Source organism: Vidua macroura, chromosome 27 (genome assembly GCF_024509145.1).
Source record: "Vidua macroura isolate BioBank_ID:100142 chromosome 27, ASM2450914v1, whole genome shotgun sequence".
In the NCBI taxonomy this organism is placed as follows: domain Eukaryota; kingdom Metazoa; phylum Chordata; class Aves; order Passeriformes; family Viduidae; genus Vidua; species Vidua macroura.
The window spans coordinates 3,640,938-3,658,362 of NC_071597.1; the positions used below are offsets into that span (position 1 = coordinate 3,640,938).

At 40.4% G+C, this 17,425-nt stretch overlaps 2 protein-coding genes and 1 long non-coding RNA gene across 3 annotated transcripts in view; 2 read left to right on the forward strand and 1 right to left on the reverse strand.

Annotated features, from left to right (window-relative positions):
- The first annotated feature begins 171 nt into the window (after positions 1 to 171).
- LOC128819921 (uncharacterized) lies at positions 172 to 8,250 on the forward strand. The gene is made up of 3 exons (XR_008440785.1): positions 172 to 275; positions 4,028 to 4,099; positions 7,756 to 8,250. It is a non-coding gene; the product is annotated as an uncharacterized LOC128819921 (long non-coding RNA).
- A 2,200-nt stretch (positions 8,251 to 10,450) lies between these two features.
- Positions 10,451 to 16,239, reverse strand: SOST (sclerostin). The gene is made up of 2 exons (XM_054000126.1): positions 16,020 to 16,239; positions 10,451 to 12,342 (listed from the first exon to the last, which is right to left on the reverse strand). Exons 1-2 carry the CDS (start codon positions 16,237 to 16,239, stop codon positions 11,921 to 11,923), a joined length of 642 nt encoding a protein of 213 aa, XP_053856101.1. The 3' UTR covers positions 10,451 to 11,920.
- The window catches only part of LOC128819775 (ubiquitin carboxyl-terminal hydrolase 42-like), an 88,489-nt gene continuing 87,203 nt past the window's right edge, over positions 16,140 to 17,425 (forward strand). The window contains exon 1 of the mRNA XM_054000115.1: positions 16,140 to 16,144. The gene's annotated coding sequence lies outside the window, so the exon portion shown is untranslated. The remainder of the gene's footprint in view (positions 16,145 to 17,425) is intronic.

Genomic DNA, 17,425 nt, shown 5'->3' on the forward strand with positions numbered 1-17,425 from the left:
GGAAAAAAAAAATGATTTGTAAATTCTCATATTTTGACCAACTTTAGATCTGTGTTTGCAGGAGTAAGATTTAACTCTCCCCACAGGAGTCAGTCCTAGGCCTTCAGATAACTGGGAGCTTGGGGTTTTGCATGAATTATGATAGGTATATTTCCAGTCTCCTAGGTTTCCAACAGAGCTAATGCTGCACAGGGTCTTTCTCTTATGGAATTTGCTCTCTGCTACTTCTTAGGCATTTGGCACACCTAAGGAGTCCAGCTCACTTTGGAAGGCAGGTAATTCTGTATTTGTCCAAAGCAGAGCTGTACAGACACTCTGGCTTTCACTGCTGGGGTTTCAGACTGGGGAATGTTTCACAAAGAATCCTCTCACAAACTGCCTCTCCTGCAATACCCACTGGCACAAAAAACCCCTTTTTTTCCTTCTGTGTCATCTGCCACAGACTTTTGCCTGGAAGCCTCCTTCCATGGGCTTATACCAGCAGGGTGTTCTTATTTGAGAGGCATTTGGTTCGATGGTTTGTGGAGTAAAAATCTATTACCAAATAAAAAGGGTAGAAGAAACTAAACTAATATGGTCTTACAATAGAAATATTCATGTGTTTGCATCTGTAAAAACCACTTGTATTCCCATCTGTGCATGCCCTAGATTTCATCCAAGAGGAATAATTTCCCCTTTTCTAGAAAGTAGAGACAAACAGAAAATAAACTTTTGGTACATCTGTCATGTGTAACCACCATTCAGGGATGAGTTAATAAATATATTGTTAGCTACTGTCTGCAGAACAAAGAAAAAGAGCTGGAAAATGAATTATATTACATATATTCTCCTCTGCTTATTGTCATTATTTTTATCGTTTGCCAAAGATTAGAAATTAATCATTAAGGACTGATATTGCAGTAACAGGATTATTTCTCACAGTAATCTGTGGGGTCTTTGTGTCTTGAGCATGTATTTTTAAATGTATTGAAGAGTCTAAAAACTCTGCACACAAAGTGGTCTTCCTGTGCCTTAAAGCATTTAGTTTTCAGAGTAAATAATAGGTTTGGAGAAAACACCCAAATCTTCCATTTGCTATCTCTAAAATGAACACAAGAAAGATAGAATATAAGCAAAAGAAAGGTTTGCCTGTGCTCCTTGTGTCTGCAATAGGGTCACTGTGTGTGTCAGGGAAAAAAGGGAGAGTTGGAATGATTCTGTTCTTTCTGCTGCTGAAACATTCAGAGGACAGCAAAATTTACTGACATATTTTGGAAAAATAAATGTACTTCTTTGAAATGGAGGGAGGATTGTTCACTATAAAGTAATGGGAAGTAATGTTTTTTTTTCTTTTTTTAATGGCATACCTAAGTTCCAATCATGAGTCTAAGGCAACTCTTTTTTTCCATTTCACTTAGATGTGATTTTTGATCTTGAGAGGCCTTAATAATACAGTGAGGAATGCAGTTCAGAGCTAGACTGTAGAAGTGAGTGGATTCTGAATGGCATAATAAATAATTAAGTTACAATTATTAATAAAAATATTTGCCATTAAAGGAAAATAGACAGAGGATGTCCATGAATTCCCTTCACCAGACTAATGTAATGTATAATTCAAGATACATTGACAAAAGAAGGCTCATAATCATTTGTCCACAGGTCTGTAAAATATAACATGATAATTCTTCCTATTTCAGTAAGAACAATCTGCCATGCAGACAGCACAGAATAGAACATTTGTATCATAGTAACTCAAACCACCAATTTAACTTAGACAAATGAAAAAAAATAGGCTCCAGCCCACGCACTGTGGCCTGGCACAGAGCAGCATCCAAAGATGCATGCAGATGATGAGATTAATTTGTTGGGCCCTTACTTATCACCTAGAGGCTGAGGCTTCGTATATTCTGAGGTAATTTCCTGATGCATGCCCAACGTGCTATTTCAGCTTGGCTCCAGCCAAACAGGGCAATTTTCTGCAGCCAGAAGGGGCCAGAATTACCACATCTCATGATTAACATGCACTCACAGTTCAGGTCTTTGACACCTGGGCCTGAGCTTGACACATGGGCTGCTGCTCAGGCTGGCATGTGAAAGGTCTCTGTCCTTTGCTCCGTCTCGTGCCTGCTGCTTTTTGTCCCTGGGACATTTTAGACAAGAGGATCTCACAAGCTCTGGTGCAGGATTTTCTTGTTTGCACTTATCTGTGTGCTGGCTGGTGTTTGTGTCTCCTCTTCATGAAATTTTGGTGTAGAGTTTGAAAGAGACATATTCCCCAGTGCTGCAGAAGCTCTCCTGCACCTGGGGTCAGCCTAAGGGACAGAGCTGGGACACCTGAGAGGGTCACACTGCCTTGTGGATTCTTTTGCTTCTTTTCTTTTTCCTCTTTTGCTTCTTTTCTCTGCCACAGTCAGGATTAAATGTGTGAGATGGCATTTCTTGTTTGGACTCAGATGCTTGTTAGTTCTTATGTCTGTTACAGTCTCACAGAGTGTGAGTTCTACAGCACTTCACTCTAACAAACTAAAAATGGAGCCCTGCCTCTCTCTACAAGGCCTTTTAAGGATAAACTGTCCAATTAAGAAATGACACCTCAATTATTTTCACTTTTAACCCAATAACCAGTCACCTGTGCCTGCAATGTGGATTTTTTTATCCAATTACACAAAACCACCCAAACCCATGGAGAAGAAGGTGAAGAAGAAGAACCACCCTAAAACTTTCATCTTGCTTTATATATCTGTTACTATATTCTAAACCCTTAAACTCTTATGTTTTCCACCCTGTGATATCACACACTTCTATTCAAACTCCACCCCCACAATCCCAGTTCTATCATTCCATTTTGGAAGCTTCTCCACAGCCTCAGGTCAATGCAGTGTTCTCCTGAGGGTCAGAGACTGTCAGCACAGAAAGTGTGAAATTCTCAGTAACCAGGGTTCCAACACTCCCATATGGCACAATTTTCTCAGCTGTTTTCCTGATGAAAATGTGGCCTGAATCATCCTGGTGGCTTTAACAAATACCTTAGAGAGTTGCAGATGAATATGATTCTTTAAAGGCAGCCTCTGCCTGGAGGTTCTGGTGGTCCCTGCAGGAGTCCATCACCTCCTGCTGCCCTCAGGAGCCAGGGATGAGGCAGCTCCATCAGGCAGCCAGAGGTGCTGCAGAGTGAAACAGAGATGCTCCATCATTTGTCCTGGACAGACACAGAGAGCTCTGTCTGCAATCACAAATTAACATGGAAATTTCTCACCATTCAGTCTTGGACAGACACAGAGAGCTCTGTCTGCAATCACAAATTGACACGGAAATTTTTCACAATTCAGTGTATTGCACAGAGCAAATGGAGTTCAGTTTGGTTTGGTTTTTTTTTTTTTAACTTAAATAACAATATCTGTGGGGCTCCTGTTTCCCTGTGTGCTGTCCCTGGCATGCTGTGTCCCTGATGATAGAGGACATCTAATAAACTTTTTATTTTTATTTACCAAAAATGCATTGTGTTCGGGAGTGTGTCTATCACACTGCCCTCTCATTTCAGCTGGAATTGGCTTTTCCTGCAAATTGCTATTAAGAATCAAAGCATTCACAGAGAGAGGGTTTTTAGGCCTGAGTGTTGGGAACAAAATCTCCTGCAGTACCCAGAGTGTTCCTATGTGCTGCATGTGATTCCAAAGAAAGATGAGCAATTTACTGACATGAACTAATTAGTATTTAGCTTTGTGATATGAAAATAAGATATTGCCCTGATGACATTTAAAGTCAGTGAAAAAGCTTATTTTGACACCATTATCTGACTGTGGTGTTTCTGCATTTCTTTGCTCATGAAAGAGTTTTGTACATTTAAAATCTAGAAGACATTAAAATGTACTTCCTTGTAGTACATTTAAAATAAACATTTTCTGGTGAACTCAATAATCTAATAATCGAATGGTTTGACATTTAAAATCTAGTGCTAAATGTTTTCTGGTGAACTCAATAATTTAATTCTCCCCAGCAATACTGCTGCTGATTATCCACGAGGCTTGCATGTATTTTTGTTTTACAGGACAGAAATAGCTGCCCAGTCCTGGGAGCAAGATAAGATGCAATTCTTTGAACTGCAGGAAGGACAACACGAGTGAGTGACAGCAGCAAAGCCGTGAGACTGGGGGAGACAACTTTAATTTATTTGTACATGGAAGGGTCCTTACCTCCTGTTTGGGTGATGATAAATGACAAGATGTCGACAGTTATTAATTAAACTGCCTGGCATAGCAATGTACATGATGATAAGACCTAAGAAATGTGCAGCATTCCTCCTACCCCATCATGAGAATGAGGCCCCTCCACTGTTCTCTGGCACAGCAGAGATGAGAATAAAGCATCAATATTCCCCTACAAGCTGGCTACCTAGTAACTGCCTGAACAGAGGGCCCTAAAAATTGAAATTCTCCCTCGTGTGATGCGTAGTAATTAAACTTCAGCATTCTTTCTGCAGGAAATGTCTCTCCTCTGTTGTTCCCACAGATCATGCTACAACAACAATTTAAGCCCCATGAATTATTAACTAATTATGAAGGGATTTTCTCAGTCTGCTTTAACTGAGGATCAAAGACAACCCCAATTTTTTTTCTTGCCAGATATTGTAATTTAGGACACAAAACACCAAACATGCACAGGGCTCAAGGCTTTGGGCAGTCAAACAAAATGGACTCAGTAACTCAGATCCATTTAAACTTTTCTGATTTGCCTTACCAATATTCCAACTGCTTTTCTTCCTCAACAAATACATTGCCACACAATTGCAATATATTTATCCCATTCTACTTCCATTTATTTCTTTCACATCTATATCCTTTATGTATGTGCTTCTTGGAGCTAACTATGTCTGTATACTGCTCAGTAACTCAGAGTGAAATTTTTGAATATTAACTAATTTTAAATTGCCAATGGCTGCAGATGTGAAGGATCCTTCTTTTATTACTGCTAAATATGTTTATTCTGGCTGATTAGTATGGCTTTTTTGGTCTTTCATACACAGAGATCTTCTTTTAAACTTCTAAACTTCTTTTAAAACTTATATCCTTATAAATGCAATCTGGGTGATTGTTCTTTAAATACTGTCTTAGGAGCTAGATATCAAAAATCAGTACAGCTCCACAGAAACCCATATCAGTTGCAGTTATCACTTGGGCATTACTTTCTTCTTACTTCTGTTTTTTGGGTTTTCCTTTTTTTTATTTTTTTTTCCAAGATTTCTGAACCAGCCTTTCACCAGACTTGTGTGTGAGGTCTCCCTGAAGAGCCAGGTCCAGAGAATTTTTACCATAACAGTCATTTCCCCAAAGAGCACCCATAAAATACGTTTGCATGAATACCCCTTGGCCTGTGTCATTCTATCTGCACTCTAAATATATATTAGAATTTATATTTCCACTGTTTGCAGAGAAATACGAGTGAATTAAAGATCCTTTGCCATGTCTATATGTAACACATACTTCAAAATAATAGTGGTGTTTTTCAGTAAATACAGGGTGATGGCACTGCTGACCAAACCAGAATTCCAGATTTGAGGGCTCTGTAGCTGAGCAGTAAATTGGATGTGGGCTGGGTTTATTGCTCACATGCAAACTGCCAGCTCAGACTGTGCTCCAAACCAGTTGCACACATCCAGTGGCCCCTTTGGGGTTCCAACCCCCCAGAATAATGGAGAACTAGTTAAAATCCTTACAGGTTATTCAGACAGAACTCCAAATAGAAGAAAGGGATCTGTCTGAGGGTGTGGTGCTTGGATTCTGAAATGATGCCAGTTTTCCCACTAAGGATGTCCTATTCACTTACTCCTACCAGTGGACAATGCTCCATCGAATATTTGCATTTATTAACACTTTTATTTCCACAAAGTGCAAGTTCAATCTTTATGACTGACTGTGAGTTCTCAATGCCATATTAGAGATTACAGCTAAAAAAAAAACCAAAAAACAGTCCTAGAGAAAAGTGTCTTTTGCAATGGGCCCATTTTTAAATTGGTGATCAGGCTTAAATACTTATTTTCACTGGAAGTCTATGTAATTGTTTGTCCTCTTCCTCCCCCCAATAATTTCCTGATAGCACCACTTTTGTTTCTAGAAATGCAGAAATTCAACATGAGTGAGAAGTTTCTGGGTTTGAGCTCTACCCTTAATCCAAAGAACAATTTTAGGAGAAAACTATCACTTTTAAAACTAACTTCTCCTGCTAATTTGACTAGGGAAAAAAAATAAGGCCCTGCAAATAGCAGAAGTCTCCAAATGGGGAAGTAATTACCTTAAATTAAGCCTTATTTCTGGTTATAAAAAAACCCCAACAAAACAACAAACCAACAACCACCCAGTTCTAAAAGCATGTTGGGCAGACTGGAAGCATTAGAGTTAAATACTGGCCAGTTTATAGTGAAAGGGAAGGAAATAGACAGGAGGAAGGAAGGAAGAAGAGATTAGAGAAATTGAGAGATGTAAATAGTCTCAGAGGAGCCACCGTGTCCCAAAACCTCTCCTAAGGGAAGGTTTTACACCAAAGAATCTGGAGGTCTGAATGAAGGATGACATCACTTATTTATTTAGCCAGGGCTGAGCTGTTTTCTTAATTGAAATAACCTCATGCTGCAAGCATTAAATTGTTGGGGGAGTGATAATGATGTCTGTTTAATTTAGGGGCTTGATAACCATGAAATAAATACCCTGTTGTTGCTTGGTTTGAGAGTACATTTAATTTGCCTGGAAAGCCATGAACTAGAAAGCTTGAGCCTTAGGGTTAGTGCTGCAAACATCCTGGGGTGGGAGTCTTCAGTGGGGAGATGCATGGCTTTGGGTTTGTAACTCAGTCAAGGATTTGGGACTCAGGACTTGGGGCTGCTCCCCTTGGAGATAAAAATGATGGTATTACCCTTCTGGACACCAAGAACAGAGCAATGTGTTCTTTCTTCATCAGAAAATTCACCATTTCCATCTGAAGTGTGAGTTCCTAAGTGTCATGACAGGCCCACTGAAATCAGATGTAATCTAAGTGGATAATATGGGGCCAAAAAACCCAAAAAGATTCACATCACACACTCATCTGGGGTGGGAGGGCTACAATGGATGTTTATGGCTCCAGAAGAACTTAGAGCAGACTTCCAACACCTAAATAGGGTCTAGAGGAAACATGGACAGGCCTCTGCATCAGGGAGCCTGGGGCAATGGTTTTAAACTGGGAGAGGGTCAGATTTTAGGAAGAAATTCTTTACTGTGAGGGTGGTGAGGCACTGGGACAGGTTGCCCAGAGAAGCTGTGGCTGCCCCATCCCTGAAGTGTTCAATTTATCTGGAGGCTGTAATGTGGTAAAGGTGAGGTGTTTTAAAGGTTCTCTTTGTGTTTGTTATATTTCAGAATTAGCAGGGCATGTGCTGAAGAGCTTTACCTCTATTCAGGTTTTACTGAATTGTTTTATTATCCTCTTTTTACAGTAAGAACTTGCTCTTATAGAAGAACAGTGAAAGCTTTTAGGATTGAAAGAAATAACCAGTTCAGGGTACAGCATCAGAAATGCTTAACAGAGACAGAAAAATCAGCATTACTTCCTCCCTTTGGTCTTGAGACACACTGTGTTTGTTATACTCTACCCAGATTAAAATTCATTTTGGTGAATAATACAAAAACATACAGCAAAGCCTCATACTCCCAATGCAATGAAATGTCAACAAGGCATCATGAGCCTTGTCCATGGAACTCTGCTGCTTGACTCTCCAACATGCAGTGTTAAAATCTGTTTCCACAGGGAAGAAAAATGTCAAGCCCTTGAAGAAACTTGGAGGTGAATTTTCCTTTGGTGGCTCTAGGACTGCAGGGAGCAGCTGCACTGTTTTGTGGAGCTAAATGACATTGGCTGCATATGCTGCAAGTTCTGCAATTTGTGCTGGCTTTATTTTAAATGCTGAGTTATTTTAGAAGTAGACTTCCATTACTGGCCCATCAAGGGGAGTTCCACTTGATCAAATTTCAGGTTCCAGCTGCACAGCATGTTCAATCCAAACTCCAGCTACATATAAATATGTTATATGATAGTTTAAGGCTTTTGAGGCTGTTTATTATAGAAAAGTTGTTCTGTGTACCCATATGCTGCACTAATTTGAGTGAAACAAGCTAATTATAAGTTGATGTCATATGGCTAAAAAAATACATGTTTATGCCTTCTCTATTTCACAATGCTGACTTTCTCAACCACACTTGCAGAACACACATGTGATGTGTTTTCTGGGCCTAGGAGCTCACTGGATAAAGTTATGCTCTTTTTTTGTGCAATTTCTAATTAAAAAGATGAACCTTGTGCAAAATCTTTGGGGCCTTGTGGATACCAGCAGGATCCTTCTTCTGCTGGTAGATTTATTTTTCACTGAATTACAGCAGAATTCTATTTTTGCCAGAAAAAGAAATGAAGTGAGCACAGTGACTATTTTAAGCCAGTGAGTGTATTGTAAAGAATGTGCCACGGGCTACACAAATTGTTGGAAATAAAAGTGGGGTGGAAAAGCAGATTTGGAGAAATCATGGATTCTGTCTGAAAAAAGTGACTTGATTTCTTTTCTGAGAACTGCCCATTGTGGCATTGCCCAGTTCTGACAGGCAGCTGCCTCCAGCCAAGGGAGGGTAAAAGCAGTGACCTGTTACTACTGATACATCAGCAGCACCTCAACAATGCAAAATTGTGCTATTTTATTGCAAAAATGACAGTGAAGATGTTCACTCTCTTTTGAAGAATTTACAATTCCAAAGACAAACGATCTCATTTAATAATCTAATCTAACCTGCTTTTGTGGAAGGAGCACCCAGCAGATCACTGTCCATTCTTTGAAAAGAATTGGAAGTATATAATTTTGTGTAAAAGAGAAACTCAGATTTCCTACAGACACTTTCTCAAACCCACAGTTAGAGATGCTTTCTCCTCTCAGGTTATGCACACCTATATTAGAGGTTAAAAAATAGAGGGTGATTGCAAAAAAAAGTAAATAAATAAATAGACAATCTTAAATTCTCTGTCTGAAAGAGCCCATGGATGTGATGGTGGAGGAGAATGGGGCAGTCTATCTCTGAAACATCCTGTATTTTGATTTTTCCAGCTGTTAGCAAAACACTATTTCCTGTTCCTCTCCTGGTAACATAAATTGCAAAAGTGGTGGTTGGAGATGACTGTTTCAGGAGAAAGATGACAGAAGGCCAGTCATGTCTGCAGAGTGCTCATCTCATCCACCTTTAACCTGTGCTAAAAGCAGTGAGAAGTCACTGCCAACAGGATGGGTGTTGAGAGGAAATACAGCATAAAAGGACTCTTCACCCACTGGGATTCTTGTAAAAGCTTTTATGGCTTGCAAAGAATGAATCCTTACATTGTGAGTCAGAAAAATGCAAGATTCGGAGTGGCAGTTTAAGAGCACGAAATACTGACACTTTTGGGAGACAAGAAGTGCATGGGACATGGTTTTTGGGGTAAGAGGACCTCTTCTAGGTGAAATATTTGGGAGAAAGACATTCCTGGCTCACCTGAAGCAGGCCTGATGCTTCTGAATTGCCTGAAACCCAGGCTGGAGTCTGAGATGAAGTGGAGCAAGTCTCTTTCACTGGCTAATCACAATATTTAAAAACTAATATTTAATTGACTTTAGATGCTTGAGAGACTGTGGAGCATCTTTCCAGAGAACTGAGCTGCTTTTCTCACTTCAGCACTGCTTGCAGTGCTCATACTGAATTCTGAAAATTAAGCCTCAAATGTCAAATTCGTGAAGGCAAAGATAAGTTTGGGAAATGTTGCTGCAGTTGTGACAATGGTTTCTTTTGGGTTTTTATGTGATGTATCAAGTCACAGTAAGGAAAGGACAAGTTATGTACTGGTTGTCTTGAAAAAGCTGCTCATCTTTACATCTGCATTGAAAGACCTGCATGTGCAGCCCAAGCTCAGTTTTCCCTGACTTTACTGGAAAATGTTTCTTAAATATTAAATGAAAATGAGCATAGGTCTACAATACCAAACTGTAAAAAAATTTAACTGTTGCTTTGCAGCCCTTGCAACAGGATTCCACACTGTTTTTCTTTTTTCTTTTCTTTTTTTTTTTTTTTTTTTTTTTTTTAATGAAAGAAATCTGAAGCAATCAGATTTCAACCAAGAATTCTTGACTGAGAGTTCACAGATTTATTGTTTTCTTTGGTGGCTTTATCCAGTTGTGAACACACGAATCAGGAAATGTCTGGGGGAAGCAGAAATGAGAATGTGGAAATAATTCTGAGCTACTCATCTGCCCAGGAAGAACTTTTCCATGAGAAACTTCCTGTACCAGAGCAAGGAGCTCCAGGATGGAGGTTCTTTAGGGATGTGTAGCTTGGTAGAATTAAGGATCTCAACACTTTTGATCACAGAAACTGGACTTGACACCCTGACTGTTCTGTAAATCCCTGGCTTTGCAGGAAATCAGCTTTAGACTGTAACTGAAAATCAATGAGTCTTTCTATAATTAATTATTGTTTCTACTTTATTAACAATGTATTTAAAATTTAAAATAACAGACAAATATTTTTAAAGCAGTATTACTTCTTGTTCTCTACAAGTTAAAACATTGCATAAATAATTTTCTGGAAAAAAATAAATACGTAATTCACTCTCTGAAATGATGCCTTTTCTCTCTAGGTTCTGGTCCCACATAAAATAACTGAAAAATCTATCAACATTTCAAATTTCCACAGTTTATATTATTTCAGCATAAATTCTACAGGATGTATACAGTATGTGACAATTCACTTTCTAACAATATCCTTTAATGTAAAAACACAAACATTAGTCTGAGTGTTGAGAAGCTAAGTAAAGGAAAGTTGCTGCCAAACTAAAGACTTATCAAAGCTGCATATCCTAAAGATTTTTCTAGAGGAATTCATGACTTAGCAGAGGCTCACTTTTAATGCAGAACCACCACCTTACTGACAGAGCTTGGTTTGCACAGTTTTAGTGCTACAGAGTGTGTGGCCAGATACTCCAAACCCTACAGAACAGAAAATGTAAATGGATGTATCTAAGCTGATATTAAAGTCAAACATGTTCTAGGAAATAAGGAATAATCAGTATATTCTATGTTAAACTATGTATAATGTTAGCTGTTTACAGGACAAACATCAGTGAGGTTATCTGGTTTGAGTGGAGCATCTTTTTCATAAATCTGCTCCACTTCGGAGGATTTGTTGAATTGTCCCTAAAACAAATCACTGTTCTTAAATCAGTATGGTTTTAGTAGCCAGATCTCAGTTTTGAATGTGTCAAGCCCATAATCTTTTAATTAAAAGTATGAAATAGATTTGTCCCACTTTTACTTCTGTTTTGAGAACACCAGTGTCATATTTTGGTTTCTGCGTTTGAAAGGAAACACGTGGTGCATGAGGACATCTGATATTGTGTTAATTTCCCAACAATTTGACTTCATTCACCATCACTTGAAATCCCTGCTACCCCAAACTTTCTAGGGCTCCTTCAGAGAGTGCTGACTCTCCTGGTGCTTCCCTAATTGCAACCTTGTCCTGCATCCTTGACCAGGAAAGGGATCCCAAGAAAGGGATCCCAGGAAAGGGATCCCAATATTCTTTTCACATCAAGTGAGTGGAATGATTCCTAGCAAAGTGTGATTGTCCCCACAACAGCTTCACTCTCCTCTGCCTTCCTACTCGTGCAGGACACACAAACTGGCATGGACCTCCAAGGGGTGCCTCCAGCTGCCTTTATCTCATTCTCTTATCAGACCATAAGTGCTACAATCTGATCGATTTTTGCCTATGTGAGCCTTTGACCCAGCTTAGCAGAAGGAATTGGAACCTACTGCAGTCAGAACATCATGCTGTGGCCTCTGAGTGCCTTTTGATGGTTTAGAAAACATCCGGAGCTGCTAGTCTGTGTCACCCAGAGCCACCCGCTAATAGGCATTTTCCAGCTCGTGCTGGTTGGATTTGCCGCTCCTGGCTCTGGAGAGATGAGGCTTCTTGTTCTTCTGGGGCCGGGCGCTTTCCTTGCCGAAGTCCTTGAGCTCGGACTGGTTGTGGTAGCGAGTGTAGCGCTTGCACTTGCAGGACGTGGCCGCTCGGAATTTGTAAGTCCGAGTCTCCTCCTGGGGACAGGCCATGAGGACGCGCTGGGTGCGGCTGTGCGCGGGGATGCAGCGGAAATCCAGCGCGTTCTGCCGCCACCACTTGCCGCGGCCGATGGAGTTGGGCAGGAGGTGCGAGGGCTCGCAGTGGCCCGAGCACAGCAGCTCCTTCACCGGCTTCAGGCTGCGGCACGGCCCGTCCGTCAGGAACCGCGTGGTGCGCACCTCCCGGCAGCTGAACCCCGCGGCATCTGCGAACAGGGAATGCGTTAATTCCTGCTCCTGCCTTCTTTCCTGCTCCTGCCTTAGTTCCTGTTCTTTCCGTGATTCCTGCTCTTTCCTTCTTTCCTGTTCTTTCCTTCTTTCCTGCTCTTGCCTTCTTTCCTGCTCCTGCCTTAGTTCCTGTTCTTTCCTTAATTCCTGCTCCTGCCTTAGTTCCTGTTCTTTCCTTAATTCCTGCTCCTGCCTTAATTCCTGTTCTTTCCTTAATTCATGCTCTTTCCTTCTTTCCTGTTCTTTCCTTAATTCCTGCTCTTTCCTTAAATCCTGCTCTTTCCTTAAATCCTGCTCTTTCCTTAATTCCTATTCTTTCCTTAATTCCTGCTCTTTCCTTAAATCCTGTTCTTTCCTTCTTTCCTGCTCTTTCTTCTTTCCGGTTCTTTCCTCAAATCCTGTTCTTTCATTCCTGTAATCCTTCATTCCTGTTCTTTCCTTCATTCCTGTTCTTCCCTTCATTCCTGCTTTTTCCTTCTTTCCGGGCTCTTTCCCTGCCAGCTCTGAGAAAGCACCCACCAACCCCCTCTACACTGCACTGTGGGTGGGAAAGAGCACTTGGAGGGAATAAAGGTGTTTTTAAGGGCTTATTTTACTTCTCATTATCCTCCTCTGATTTTGGTAGTAATCAAGTCACTCTGTACCTCTAAGCCAAGCCTGTTTTGCACCCACCAAACCCCCCCATGCCCTGTCTGCCTGCGCTGATGGTGGGAAGGAGGAACAGTTTGGGGTAATAAAGGTGTTTCTAAGGGCTTATTTTACTTCTCATTACCCTCCTCTGATTCTGGTAGTAATAAAGTCATTTTGTACCTCTAAGCCAAGCCTGTTTTACCCTTGGAGTGTTTTTCTCCTGGTCCTTATCTCGAACCTCCAAACCTCCAGCAACCTCCAGCTCAGTTTATCTCACTCTCTTATCAGACCATAAGGGCTATAATCTGACAGATTTTTAAAAACATTTCTCTCCTCTACCCAGCTGTGCAGGGGAGGGTGAGCGAGTGGCTTTTGTGGGTGCCTGGTGTTGGGCCAGTGTCAAACCACAACAGTTCCTGTGGCAGATCTCTCTCTGAGCTAGACACAAGCTGAATGACTTGGACAGAGCAGATTTTCAGAAGAAATATCTCAAGGGCTCATTCATGCAGCTCCTGACTATTCAGCTACTCCAGCTGTAAGATCTTTGAATAACAACGTGCAAATTGGTGAATAAAATCCACCAGGTACATTTTGTGTCAGTGATGTGGGGGTGGGGGTCGGGGGGGGGGGAATAGAGCAGCTGGGAATTTTTGGCAGTATTCTCCTGGCTCCATTTACCTGTGGGCAACACCTTCCCCCAGTGCTCTGGTTTAACTCGATTGACTTCAGATGTTGACTCCAGATTTAAATTCTTTTGCAACAAAAAAAGTGTTCCTTAAGTGGTTTTTAGCTTGCATGATGTGTTCCAGGTTAGAGAAATCACAGCTAACAACAGCATTAAGGAATTCCCACTATTCAGGCAGCAGCTTTTCCAAGTTTCCTGTTCTCTGTGGTAATTCCACATGTCCCACATAGTTCCCCTGAGAGCTAGAGGCATCTTCTGGCTATTAGCAACCTTACAGATTTTTTCCTCTCCTTTTTCTCAATGGGTAATTCTAGGCAAATGAAGCACTAGAAAAGACAAGATTTCTCAGCATTAACTATTTAGAAACTTCCCAGTTGTAGGAGCATAAGTTTTCCTACAAGTGGCTCTTCCCAAATCACATCCTTGGTTAATTGACTTGTTGGGAAGACACAAAATTTGATTTTTAAGTGCTTATCAAATAACTTCATCTAGAAGTTATTAATCTACATTAGTTATTCATCTACATGAATGTTCTTCTCTCAGTCAAAAGGACAGATTTAACTCAGGAACACTGTGGTGGAAGCCTTCAAAGGTCAGCTCACAGAGAAGGCTGTGTCTGTTAGGCCCATTCTCCTCACTGTGTACAAGGTTTAGTTCAGCAAAAAGGAATTCTGACCTTGAATCATTACTGACAGAACAGTATTTGTACAGACATTTTAATTTTTGGTTTTCCTGTGAAGTACAGAAACAGGACTTTCAGTGCTCAGATTTATATTTGTCAAAGTGTATTTATATTTGTCAAAGTACAGCTAGCAAGGGTTCATTTTTTCATTAATGAAATTAAGCAATCCTTGCCAGCTGTGACAAAAATCCTGGCCACTGAACTCCACGTGCACTTCAGTCTAACACTGCCAAGTTCCATAAGCATCTAAGAAAATTCTGTCTGTCAATTAAAAAATGTGTTGAATAAGGTGTATTGTACCTCCATAATGCACAGGCAGTTAAATATCCAGGCACTTGCCTCAGCTCTGTAGGTGATATTATCTGCATTTATGTCCTGTCCTGTGAGTGTGCAGGTGCAAAGTCACTCATGGTCTGGTGCATATGTTCCAGAAAGGTCTGCCCACTTGCATCATAATTTTGATTCCTTATGTTAAAGATGCCAAAATAAGTATACAAAACCATTGTGTATCTTCAACAACTGCCCAGTCTCCTTCAGTCTTGGATTTCTTAAGTTAATGTGCTTTCCACTTTGAAAAATATGCACCTGTCAGTGGGGCAGGTTCCCAGCTGATGTCAGAGCAGTAAGAGGCTAAAAATGAAGGTGTTGAGATGTGGCAAGAAAACCAACTTGCTCTGACCTGGTGGTTGGTGGGGCTGCCTGGGAGGAACAGAGTGCTCCCCCTCTTAGGAAATGAGAAACTTTTAAGGTCACACACTTAAAAGCATTACTTTTTTTTCCCCTTTCTTTTAAAATTGATAACCCTGTGGTTTTAAATGCCTCAATGACAGCTGCAGCAGAAATTCACAATTGCCTTCCAGTTGTCCCCAGAAAAAGGAGGCTGGCTAAGATCTGCCATGCACAACAGTGGAAATTCTCAGTTTGATCTGTGCCTCTGTTGCTCTGTGCTTTATGCTGTGTGTCTGGAGAACCAAGCTTGCCCTATTTTCCAGTGGAAAACTTTTTTAAAGCTACCTTTCTCTGTTTGGTGTTAGCTTTCCATCTTCTGTCTCTCCTCAAAAGGCTGGTGTCTTGCATCACTGCTAAAGTTAGACACTTGGTGAAGTGACAGTGTATCTTGAAGCATTTTTGGCTGCTGGAACCTGGCTGAAGATCTGTCTGTTAGCAAAGGACAGTGAGCAGCACACTTCTCTCATTTAGCTGAACAAAACCTCAATGTGCCTCTTTTGGTGTGTGATTCTAGTCACAATTGGTGTGGATGTTCCTAAATACCAGAAATTTATATTATTGTCTCCACTGTCAACCCATTCCCCCATCCTCATATTAAAGAGAGAAAGATAACTGGTGATATTTCCTCACAAAACAAAGAGAAGTGTTAAGTAACATCTACTATAGGTTTTATGTATTGGAGTTGTCTGCAGAGAGCAGCTGGGCAGAGTAGCAATGCTCAACAGAGAGATGATGTTTGCATCAGTAAACTCCAATATATTCTTTCTAATGTTTATATTCATACTTCTTCAACAGTAGATGTAAATCTCTATCACTTAAAGCAGCTGGGCCACACTTAAATTGTTAATAAACAAACATAGATGATAACAAAAATTCTTTTACAAATTGTCCGCTAGGATCCAAAACAGTAATAATGATATTTTTCTTACCATTAAGGTCTGGAGCTTGTTGTATGTGTCTTCCTCCATGTTTTGCCTGATTCATGGTGTTGTTGTTGCTGAAAGTCGGCTCCATTGGTGTTTCTGTATTTTCAGTGATCTCAGGAATGATTTCTGTAGCATCATTTTTAAACATCTGCCACCCTTGCACAGAGTGAGATGTGATTTGTGTCAGGACACAGACAGCACACACAGCCCAAGGGATCTGCATGGTCACAGATCAGCTTTTCAGCACCCTGACAGCCTCAGATCCTGGGCAAAGGCACATTATTCCCCTTTTTAAAATCCCTTTTAGAACCAAGCCAGCCAATGACTATACACAGTGGGAAGGGCCAGACAACTCATTCATCTCAGCTTTTGTCAGTGTGAAATAAAATGGGTGTGTGGGGGTGGGTTAGTGACAATATTTTACAACTGTTATGCAAAAACTTCTCTTATCTACCTCCTTTTTGAGCCTGGCAACAAAAGGTGATAGACAAGACTACAATGAATTGCAACCTGACAAGCCTTTGTGCAGTTTTACTAACAATGGTGTAATTAAAACCTGCTTCTGCCTGCATCCATATCTGAAACTTTGGCTATTGTCTTTTCCAAGGGTTTTCCAGACTTTTTACATTTTGCTGTTGTTATTCCTCTTCCCTTTGCTCGCTGTATAAAGTGAGCAAATCTAGAAACTGTAGCTCAGGTATTCTGCTTTTCAGTCTCTGCAGGGAAATGATTAGGGTTAGGGTAGCTTTTTTTCTCTCCTTTCCAAAACAAGGAGCTCTACCTTTTGTTTCACAAATACACTGGAAGAAACAGGGAAGAGCTTCATTTCAATATGAGAAGTTATTGTGTTTACTTTTCCTTAAAAATAGTTTGCTTGGAATGTGTTTTTAAATTAAACAGCCAGAATGTTGTACATCATAATTTCTGATGTGCTCTTTCTCACATTTTTAACTCTTGGGAAAAACCACCTAACACGTTTGCATTTGCTTTAAATTCATTGCATACTCCTACTTGTGTGAAGTGTTGAATACAGGACGTTTGCTTGTTTTAAACACAAGACCTTGGCCAGACTGATTTCCAGCCATGGAACAGCAACAAAACCAACCAACAAAAAGAGAAAAATCAGGACTTTAGGTCTAGGGTGTTTATGCCTAAGATGTATTCATGTATCATGTTTCAAAATCTCAAATATGGTATTCTTCCTTGCAAAAACAAGATGATAGTGATGAAAATATCATAATTTCAGTGTCTCAAGACCACATACACTTTCAAGTGATTGGCAAATGATCTTAGGCTAAATACATTAATCAGAAAGCATCTCAGCCTTTAGGAAGGTTAAGATACCACACTGAGCTTGTCACAGCTTCTGAAAACAAAATGTTTGCTTGAAGCAGTACAGGGACACGTGT

Excerpts from the sequence above, each read along its gene's own strand:
- SOST (XM_054000126.1), bottom strand. The coding sequence starts at position 16,239 with ATGCAGATCCCTTGGGCTGTGTGTGCTGTCTGTGTCCTGACACAAATC. Across the intron at positions 12,343-16,019 it reads ACAAGCTCCAGACCTTAATG|ATGCCGCGGGGTTCAGCTGC; the intron begins GTAAGAAAAATA and ends CCCTGTTCGCAG.